The sequence below is a fragment of the Charadrius vociferus genome, unplaced genomic scaffold (assembly GCF_000708025.1).
Source record: "Charadrius vociferus isolate BGI_N301 unplaced genomic scaffold, ASM70802v2 scaffold14, whole genome shotgun sequence".
Classification (NCBI taxonomy): Eukaryota; Metazoa; Chordata; class Aves; order Charadriiformes; family Charadriidae; genus Charadrius; species Charadrius vociferus.
Genome location: NW_009648876.1, coordinates 9070323 through 9081045, shown reverse-complemented (window position 1 = coordinate 9081045; position 10723 = coordinate 9070323). Strand labels below are relative to the sequence as shown.

Sequence of the window (10723 nt, the reverse complement as noted above, 5' to 3'; positions counted from 1 at the left end):
GGGCCCAGCGGGCTCACCCAAGGGCGGCAGGTTAGCGCGGTTAATCGCGCCCTGGTTTGTGTGCTCCGGGTTCCTTAAGCAGCACACATCGTGCTAAGTACACACCAGCCTTCCCCCCGCCCTCACCCCACCCCCGATTTGTAGCTGTCTTTTACCATGTGTAATATCTCTTCAGCAAAAGTTAATATAGAGTATGTGCCTAATGATAATGTGTGGACAAAAGATCGTTTCAAGCTGTGTGGATCGGCCTCATATCATCTATTTATGGCAGAGAGAGGATCTGGTTTCCTCTGGGCAGTATTGAACAACTTTAACTGTTACAGTGCCTTTTTTCTTCCGGTATCCCTGGCTGTACACTCTCCAAGTTCTGAACAGCTAAATCACAATTCTCCAAACAGTCTGCTTTACTACAGTCCTTGTTCCCACAGCGGGCTCATTCTCCACAGAAAAAAAGGTGGTGATCTTATGGAAAAAATACAGTCAGTCTTAATTCAGCCTTTCCTGCCTTGCTTAAAATATTTTTTCTTTGTATGTGTAATTTTCTAGATATCCCTTCTAAGCAATTTGTAAAAAACATAAATTCCATTGCACTGAAGTCCACGTGGGTCATAAAGCTCTGGAGCTTGTAGTTCCCCAGCAGATATGTGGCACTTGGAATAATGGAGTGACTGGTAGCAGTAGGAGTTTGTCATTCTTTAGACCAGCACTATAAGACCTTTTCTGACAGTCAGGAAACCAGGGACTCAGATTTCTTGCACTTCCTTCCAGGTTCTAGAGGGGATTGTGTTTTCATAGGCACAGACTTCTGCTTCTTCTTTCCCAACTGTAATTCCAGCTACATAATCTTCTGCAACTTTTTTTTTTTTTTTTACCCACTCCTGGTGTTACCTCCCAAATCAATAGGTCTTGCTTATCCATTAACAACAGTCTTACTTTACACTTCTCATCCTAGTCCTGCTTTCTCAGCTTGTCCCAACTCTCACTGATGTTCACTTTTTCACTGTCATCACTTGTCCAGCCGTCCCCATTTGTTTTCCTTATTCTTCTTCTGATCTCTCTCCCTTCATTACACCTTGGATAGCATCTCAGCCCTCATCTCCCTCTCATAATTCCACATTCCTAATTTATTCACATTGCTCCCTGATAGATTTGTTTTTATGGCCCAATTCTTTTGATCTGTTGTGTCCCATTTCTGTTCTATACACAGCAGGTCCATTTCTCCTTCCTCTTATCTGTTCTCCCCAAGTCATTCTTTTGTGGCATGAGTAACTTAATTCTTGCTTTCTCCTAGTTCTCTCCTTACCTCCCAATATCAACTTCTAGTTTACAGTCTATTTATACAGTCCCAGTCTGTTTTCCTGCATGATACAATTTTGTGGCTTATCCAGTGCTAGTTACAGCTTCTACCCCTGTTTTTCCTTCAGCCCTACATTTACCTCTTTATTCTAAACTTTCCTTGTTTCTCCTGTGCATCTGAGTTGGAAAGTTTTGTTCTCCATGCTGCCTCCCAGGACAATCGCTGTGAACTCAGCAGGTGCAGGTTCCTTGCTCTTAGTTGCAGGGAATGGGGAAAGTCCAATTTTATGCCTGTAGCTATGAGCTGGAGAGATGAGCCTACTTAGTGGCTTGATGGCAAGGAAACACATAGTACAGTGTGCGCTGGGTACGTGTAATTCTCACAAGGTAAATTATTAACTGTTTCTTTTGAAAACATACAAATTGTAGTTTTTCAGTTTTCTAACTTAGTAAACATTGGGTGATTAAGTAGGTTGACATATTTCTGAAGATAAGCATAGCAATGTACTTTTTCTATAAGTGCTTTTCAGAAATAATTTTGGTGTAAAGTGGGAGAAAAATGGGGCAGAGAGCGTGAAAAATTTCAGCCTAAGCAGTTAGCTGGGTCTTGTAAATACTGGATTGAGACTCTCTAATAGGCAGCACAGCAGTAAATTCTGAAGGCCTGTATGTAATAAAGCACACTGGTGTTTGGGCACCTTGAGACAAAGATCACTCACTGGCCAGTGTTTTGTCCTCCACAGCCAACAACCAAACTCTTCATTGATGGGAAGTTTGTTGAGTCCAAAACTACTGAATGGATTGATATTCACAACCCGGTAAGTGAAATGGCCTCAGCTTATGTATTAGCGATCACTGTGCAACAAGAGTCTGTTCCTCTGTTCAAGCATTTGGCAAAAGGGGAAAGTACATAACGTTTCTTGAGAAAGGCATAGACCTGGAGCTTAAGATGGATTTAGCACTGTGTAATTGCTTCTCAGTTTCCTTTTCACATGAAATGTCAGTCTTAGGAAAGTGATGACCTCCTTTATCTCCCCTGTGTAGCAAACCCCTGATCTCCGGAAAGGAACCTTAAACCCCGCTTAGATTTTTTTTTGCTCATAGAAAGTCTCTGTGATCAGTATGTCAAATTTCTGAACAGTTTCTTTCACCCTGGATGTGAAATCAACTGGGTGTGATTTGGTGCCAGCTGAATGTGAAGTCCTGATAGAGACTGATTTAACTTTCAGACCAAGGTAAAAAATCCTGACAGCTGAAGCTCCTTTCCTTTCAGAGAGCTTCTATCTGTGAACCACTATATTCACAGTGAATTTAGAGGTTGGATGCTATGCAGTGCAAAATAATCTTAGATTAGTAGCACTTGTACTTGTCTGAGCCCTCCACCAAAGACAAATGGAACTCAGAATTCTGAGCCTTCTGACCCCCCTAGTTAGCATTTGGACAGCTGTTTCTGAAACTTTTCTCTGTAAAGCCCTATTTTGATTTGCTTTGTGGAAGCAATCAGAGCAGCAAGCCACGTTCATGAAGCTCATTTGGTCTCATCCTCTTGAGTAGTTTCTCTCTTAGTGATGTACTTGATGTTTTTGCCATGTCAAAGCAGACTTAATTTTTAAGAGTGTATTAGAAGGAGGTTAAACTGGCAAAGACAAGCTTTTAAAGTTAAAATAGTGTAGAACTAGTTTGCTTGTAAAAATCTTACTTTGGCCTAGTGATCTAGGTAAACTAACATCAGCGCCCATTGCACAGTCACGTACTGCTTTTTCCGAAGGAACCTTGCCTCATTTAATGCACAAGAGGAACAGCAGAGGAACCAAGACAATGCAGAAGGAAAAGACCACAGTCCACAGAAACCTTTGCCTTATACTCTCTAGAAGCTGCAGGACAGACAAGTCACTTCAGCTCCAACTTGGAAATCAGTACTGCATTTGCAGCTTTCTGGGTGCCTGATTTGAGATGTGTAGAATGCAGGTTTTCAGAACAATTCCCTTTGTAGCCCAGGTCTTTTGTGTGCACCAAGGAAGGAGTCTCTTCTGTCCTCTCCCCTCAGAAGTACAGCTCCTCGTAGAAGAAGGATATTAGGTGTGTGGTGTGAAAGGACTGTTGAATGGTTGGCAGGGAGGACAGCTGGAAAAAGTTGAGTTTTGATGCAGTTTGTTTTTTCCTTCAGGCCACAAATGAAGTGGTTGGCCGTGTACCAAAAGCCACAGCCAGTGAGATGGAGGCAGCTGTGGCTTCTTGCAAAAAGGCTTTTTGGAACTGGGCAGAAACATCTGTTTTGAGTCGCCAGCAAATCTTCCTGCGTTATCAACAACTCATCAAAGACAATCTGGTGAGACACCACAGCTGTGTGTGATGGCTGTTGCTGAATGCATTGCAGTTGACTTTAGGAATTAAATTGAGAGGCTCAGAGTTTACTGTGTTCTTGATGAGGCATTGTTGCTACGATTGAGGAGTCAACTGAGACACTGTCATTGAGAGGTGTAGCAAAGTGCTCTCCCAGCAAATGGGGACAGAGAGGCAGTGCTTCTTATGGAATGCTATTTTGCATTTGTTCCTTTACCAAAAGACCACAAGAGGAACTTTAAGCCTTGATGCAGAATGTGCCGGTTGCCAAAGACAAGTGGGACAGGAATGTTACTATGACTTTGGATTCCCCAGATTGCTTTTTCTGTGTGTCTGTTGTGTGACACATGAAAGCTGTAGAATATAAGTCAACGCAGGGTTGACCTTTCTAAAATGTCACCTGTGTGCCTTACTGGCTTCTTATCTACAAGGAGCAAATCAGTCAGCAAAGGCTTTCCCAGGTTCAACTCAGTCTTCATTGTGATGTTCAACTCTCTGTTAAATTCTCTTATCTCTGCACCCTGTTGCACGGGCAGGCACTTTTCTAACGTTCATAAACTTTATCTTTTCCATTTTCAGAAAGAAATTTCAAAACTCATCACCTTTGAGCAAGGGAAGACCCTGGCTGATGCTGAGGGAGATGTGTTCCGAGGCCTCCGTAAGCTGCTGGCTCCTCCTGTTAAAAAAGGGTCTTTGAGAACCTGTAGGAAGGGAGGAGGTCTCCTAAGCAACTGATTGCTCTGGGAGCCTATACACGTAGCTCCCCTTCACAGCCTCCTTCTGAAAGAAAAGGGGCGATTGTAACCCTAACCTGAAAAGTTCCCTTAGTTTGAATTACCCTAAATCACTTCCGAGTTGTTAGATCCTTCCTTTTCCTAGGAGTGACTACAAATTGCTGTAAAGGGAAAAGAACTTCTCACTTGTGCTCGCATGGCTAAGGTTGAGGCCCAGGTGGTACACTAATACTATACCTGTGCTTCTTTTACTGGGGCTGTTGTGTCTGTGCTCCTATCACAGTGACATAAAATGGACTCAGGAGGGAATCCATTCACAATGAGCTCACAGTGCTTGGCAGAGCAAAGGTATTTTCTGGAGCACAATGAGTTTTAAGTTGTGGGAAAAGAGGCTGGAAGAAAGACTTAGGTCAAGGCAGTGGTGAGAAGGGAGTTAGGGACTGGTTGTTAACAGATCATCCAGTGGCATGTTGCCCTTTCTGCTGCAGAGGTGGTTGAACATGCTTGCAGTGTGACATCCCTCATACTGGGAGAGACCATGCCCTCCATCACTAAAGACATGGACACTTATACCTACCGTCTGCCTCTCGGTGTGTGTGCTGGGATTGCACCATTCAATTTCCCAGCCATGATTCCTCTTTGGATGTTCCCCATGGCTATGGTATGTGGAAACACCTTCTTGATGAAACCATCTGAGCGCGTACCAGGAGCACTCATGTTCCTTGCCAAGCTGTTTCAGGATGCTGGTGCCCCCGATGGGACCCTGAATATCATCCATGGACAGCATGAAGGTAATAATAGCCCTTGGAGATGGCTGGAGTGTGTACGTGTTGTGGTGTATGTTCAGTGGAGGTACTAAAGAAGTCGGAGAGTCTGATACTACTGCTGTTAGATTGGTTTGGGCAGATGCTTCACCCCTGTTGATGGAGGGGAGGGGAGGTGACTGGGAGATTCTCTGCCATCTTGCACCAAATCTTTCAGGACACATGGTGGACAGAATTTTGGGGGCTGGGGTCAGAGTTCCCAAGGCATGTAGGTGTCCAAATTCTTTTTAGCCACCTAAGCTCCAACTGAAATAAGTAGATAAATCACCTTGATTTCGCAAGGAAGCCTAAACAAGAACTAAATGCCTCACTGAATATGGAGCGGATGCCAGTATTTTAGCTCCTAATGTGATGTTTTCCATAGCACGCAAGTACCCTCAGAACACAAGGACACAAATAGACAACAGCAACGTCGTTTCAGCATCGCTCAGGCACCTTGGGAGATGCACAGAGCGTGAGGAGATGGCAGAGAGCCAGGCGTATGAGCACGGGCAGGAGTACACATGTTGAGAAATTAGTGGAGAGGTGCATGGACAGACAGTAGGGGAACTCAAATGTGGGAAACACAGGCAGGAATTTTGATGAGAAGAAAGATACACGAAGATTTAGCACTGTGGGGATGGGGACAGAGGGAAGCATTTGTGCACCACAGTAGATAACATATTATTTCCTATTTGAAGCTGTGAATTTCATTTGTGACCATCCGGATATCAGAGCGATCAGCTTTGTGGGATCCAATCAGGCTGGCGAGTACATCTATGAGAGAGGATCCCGGAATGGCAAGAGAGTCCAGGCCAACATGGTAATGCTTCTGAATGGAGCACACTTCAGCACATAGACTGCCTCTGTCTCCTGTGAATGTTAAGAGAGACCACACCACTCAGCAGCAGAAGCTGACTTTGCTACTGATAGTTAAGTGAGGAGGCTGACCTTCTTGCCAGCCTGTTGGTAGCAGAGTCATAGCTACTATATGAAGATGTTGCCAGAGAACTAGAGAAGAAGTGGGCTGGGCTGGTTAATAGTGAGAGACTGTGTATATGTTGTATTTCAGGGAGCCAAGAACCACGGTGTAGTGATGCCTGATGCCAATAAAGAGAACACCTTGAACCAGCTGGTTGGAGCTGCTTTTGGAGCAGCTGGCCAACGCTGCATGGCCCTGTCTACAGCAATTCTCGTGGGAGAAGCTCAGAAATGGCTGCCAGAGCTTGTGGACAGAGCCAAAAATCTCCGTGTAAATGCAGGTACAGACTGTGATAATTTCTTACAAGGTACTTCGCTTCTGTACAACTGTAACTTTTTAGGTCAGCTTATCTGCCATACTACGGTGTGTCCCTTGGAGCTATTGGCACGATAGGTTTGATGTGTAGGGGTAGGAGCTAGCAAATTATCTGGATTGGGAAACACAGCCCTAGAGCTGGAGTTAGGAATATGTAAGAAGGCTTGGCAATGTGACTGTGATGCAAGGCTTGCAGGATCGGTCTTGTTTTAACTGGAGCTTTGAGGTTATGTCCTGTGTTTAACTCAAACCTACCATTTATGTAGCAATGTCACTTAGAGATCCTTCCAATTTGTTGTAAGCATGCAATAAAAAGGAAAAATGGAAACATGTACTTTGGAAAAACTAGACTATTTAATAAGTCTCCTAGATGTATTAATTCTAGGAGAATTATCTTTTGTTTACGTTCAATAAAAGTCCTGCAAAGGGGAAAAGTTTCCTCTCTGAGAAGAATCTGTTGTTGAATTTTGGCTTCTCGGTGATCTAAAATTATGCTTAATCTTATTTGTCAATTCTGAGAGTTGCAGGCTATTACTCCTGTTCATTCATGTCTCAAATCTTTGTTCTGTGTCTCAGAAACATCAGGATTTTCAGATTTTTCCTGCCAGTGTAGTTATCTCCATGATGCCTATGAAGAGGAAGCTGCCAGGGTTAAAAACTTGATGTCTCTGCCTCTTCACAGGAGACCAGCCTGGAGCAGATCTAGGGCCTCTAATCAGTCCCCAAGCTAAGGAACGGGTTTGCCATCTGATTGAGAAAGGAGTAAAAGAAGGTGCCAGCCTTCTTCTGGATGGACGTAATATCAAAGTGAAGGGCTACGAAAATGGCAATTTTGTTGGACCAACAATCCTTGCCAATGTCAAGGTAAGATGACCAAAACCAGTGCTCAATGCTGTATATTGCAGGGTCAGTTGAAAAATGGGTTACCCAAATCAGTCAGTAATCAATAATCATCAGGTAGGAAGTCCCTAAATGGCTCGGCCTTCCCTTGCACAATTCCAATAAAGTGCTCGTTGTAATGCTGTTGTGGAGGTGATAAAAGAATTTGCAGTAGTGCTACATACTCCGAAGGAGATTAATGATCTTAATTCGAACAGAACGCAGGCAATTAAAAGAAGATATGGGCAGTTTGTACTGTGTTAAACTAAATGTCCATTGAGCATAGTGTACTGTCTGTAGTAATGGCCAGCAGCTGATGCCTAAGGAAGAGTATGATGAACAGCCAAACTTGGAATTTCCCTTCCTCCATTACACATTCCTGCAGTTTGCAATTTAAGGACTTGTAGAAACAAAAGTTAAATATTTGTGGAAATCTTCATAAGAATAATATAGGATAAGGTACAAAATCTCTTTGTTGTTGAACGTATCCATGACTTTGTTGAGTCAGACTCTCAATATAATGCATAGTGTGCAAGAGATGGACACTACTATGGGGGAATATTCTTTACCAGGTACACATCTATGTGAGTTTTCATACCTAAATTCATTCTTTTATGTTTATGCAATTAGCTAGTATGATTTCCTTAATATTTAAATATTCAGTTCTTTTGGGTGAGTGATTCCATGATAGCAAACCAACCTTGATAATTCTGCCATTGTACTTTGTATTCTTAGGATTTCATTGATTTTATGCTATTTAATAATTCGGGCTTTTAATCTCTCAGAATTTTCTTGCCTGTGATGTGTCATAAATATTGCTAGATACTCAAAAGTAAAAGTTTCACTGAGATTTTGTGATTCTTAGTTTTCTTATACAGTAATATGGTAAGCCATGTAAAACTTACAACTTGTCAAATGAATGCTTTGTAGTTTGCTCTATTGGCTATTAGTGATTAAAGTACTCTCCAGCTGGTGTTTTTGTATTTGTCAGATGTTGCTATTTATCAGACATAAATCCTGGACACTGAGTTGGAGAGGATAGCAGGTTCTAGTCACTTTGTCAACAAGAACTGAAGTAAACTATCCCGAATTAATCCCGGTCTTAATCAGCCTTGGTCAGAGTAGGCCTGTAAGTGAGGTTAGGCAGGCAGTCAAAGCAGAAGGTGCTCTGGAGTTGAAAAGTGGAACCTTCTTTAGTGGACTAGGTATAGTGCAAGGCACAGGAAATGGTGGACAGGCAAGGAGGACTGCAGGATGGCCTGCGGCAATGCGGCATGATGGGTAATCCCAGGAATATCCTGAGCATTAGCAGCATGTGTGTTTATTATATCCTATTTCCTAAGGTATTTTTATCAGATCCTGTATACAAGCTGTTTTTTCTGCTGTTTGTCTTGGCAGCCAAACATGACTTGCTACAAGGAAGAAATCTTTGGGCCTGTATTAGTGGTTCTGGAAGCAGACACTTTGGATGATGCCATTGAGATGGTGAACAATAACCCCTATGGAAATGGAACTGCAATCTTCACCACCAATGGAGCCACAGCTCGGAAATATTCCCACTTAGTAGATGTGGGTCAGGTATGTTCAGGCTAGGATTTTTGCCATTAGTACTCACCATTTACAGTGGGTAGCCATTTACAGTGGCTCATTTACTCACCATTTACAGTGAGTAGCCATCCAGCTGTAGTGACTGGTCACTGCTCAGCCAACAGTACCCAGCCTCAGATTTAAAGAGACAAAATATGGTAGATTTTGGAGAGTGCTCTGTAGTCCGCTCTTTCTTGTGATTAACATGGCAGCTTTCCTTTGGTTTAGGTGGGTGTCAACGTTCCAATCCCAGTACCTCTGCCCATGTTCTCTTTCACCGGCTCTCGTGCTTCTTTCAGAGGAGACACCAATTTTTATGGCAAGCAGGTAACTTACTGATTCAGAGTACCCTATTGGGTTGAATTGTGATAAATCACATCATAAATGTCAGTGGGGAGATGGCCAAGTAACAAGCAATAGGACAAGAGGAAATGGCCTCAAGTTATGCCAGGGGAGGTTTAGATTGGATATTAGGAAAAATTTCTTCATCGAAAGGGTTATCAAACATTGGAACAGGCTGCCCAGGGAAGTGGTGGAATCACCATTCCTGGAGGTATTTAAAAGACGGGAAGATGTGGTGACGGACATGGTTTATTGGTGGTTTTGGCAGTGTTAGGCTGATGGTTGGACTTGATGATCTCAAAGGTCCCTTCCAACCTAAACAACTCTATGATTCTATCAGACCTCATTAATAAGGCGACTTTGAAATCATCTCAACCAGGAAGCTGAAGATCAGAGAGTGATCACAGTGAACACAATGCATGTTACAATAGCCGATTCCTTCTTTTTCCTTTGATATAAAAAAGCAAGTCTCTTTTTAGGAGATTTGAGAAGGGGGGAAGAACTAAGTAGCAAGCTTACTCACAGAATGAGAACCTTTGGGGAACTGGTAAAAAGAACAGGCTGACAGTTGTTCCACAGAGGAAAACTCAACCCTCTGTAGATACAGCAAAAACTGCTTGACACACCGCTGGTGCAGACCTTAAGAATTCATAAGGCCAAAGGTCTGATCCTTGTGTCTCTCCTTTCTGCCAGGGAGTGCAGTTCTACACACAGCTGAAAACTATCATTTCTCAATGGAAAGAGGAAGATGCCACCGTTACCAAGCCTGCTGTGGTTATGCCAACTATGGGAAACTAAATCAGCCTTTACAGATGCTGTTCCTGGTGCCCTTCTCCTTCTATGCTGCACTTTCCAGCTTTGTCCTATCATCATTTCCTTGGGAGTAAACAGAAAGCTCCATTTTCTCAAGGACCTCTGTTTCTGTGCAGATCAGGCAGGCTCATGTAACGCACAGTCTGAGTTTTCTGTTGCTGTCAGTGTTTTTTGGCTAGCTGAACTCATATTTTTTCCTATAACCTATCACAGAGGAAACAACCTTATCCAACTGAAAGCACAGACAAGTGCAATTGGTCTTAACTTGTGTTTCTTTCCAGACCCTCTGAACTTGAACATTACTCTGGTTTCCACTTCAGTATCTTTAGCCTTAGTGACTCACTCCTGGCTACATCGTGTAGCAATTTTCTTTACCTCTCTATCTTACACGTTAAGATTTTGAGTTCACTTTACTCAAAGATGAGTACTCATTTTGAGTGACATAACTGGGACACCTTGGGTGTCTCGTAGAAGTGACTTTACATACAATGAAGACAGCAAGTTTTGGAGTTGAAAATGTCAGGCTTTCATCTGTTGAGCAGTTTCCAAAACACTTGGGAAAGAGCTTTCTAAGGATTTTTCACGAAAGCATGTTTGATTGCTTGTCTTGAGGATGAAAGAAACTCCTG

At 42.9% G+C, this 10723-nt stretch overlaps 2 protein-coding genes across 2 annotated transcripts in view; one reads left to right on the top strand and one right to left on the bottom strand.

The window, feature by feature from the left end:
* Positions 1–158, bottom strand: part of LIN52 (lin-52 DREAM MuvB core complex component) — a 51256-nt gene extending 51098 nt beyond the window's left edge. Inside the window, exon 1 of the mRNA XM_009887024.1 lies at positions 132–158. Coding sequence (XP_009885326.1) covers positions 132–158 — 27 coding nt within the window. The remainder of the gene's footprint in view (positions 1–131) is intronic.
* Positions 159–1629: 1471 nt separating this feature from the next.
* Positions 1630–10183, top strand: ALDH6A1 (aldehyde dehydrogenase 6 family, member A1). Its single transcript, XM_009886967.1, has 11 exons — positions 1630–1683; positions 2040–2114; positions 3464–3625; positions 4219–4297; positions 4862–5164; positions 5878–5999; positions 6249–6438; positions 7156–7337; positions 8751–8930; positions 9168–9266; positions 9975–10183. Exons 1-11 carry the CDS (start codon positions 1630–1632, stop codon positions 10077–10079), a joined length of 1551 nt encoding a protein of 516 aa, XP_009885269.1. The 3' UTR covers positions 10080–10183.
* The last annotated feature ends 540 nt before the right edge of the window (positions 10184–10723 follow it).

Bases quoted from the DNA above. Each gene is read 5' to 3' on its own strand.
- ALDH6A1 (XM_009886967.1), top strand. From the start codon at position 1,630: ATGGCAAGGAAACACATAGTACAGTGTGCGCTGGGTACGTGTAATTCT. The intron at 6,000-6,248 runs GTAATGCTTCTG...GTTGTATTTCAG, and splicing joins AGAGAGTCCAGGCCAACATG to GGAGCCAAGAACCACGGTGT. The intron at 6,439-7,155 runs GTACAGACTGTG...GCCTCTTCACAG, and splicing joins AAATCTCCGTGTAAATGCAG to GAGACCAGCCTGGAGCAGAT.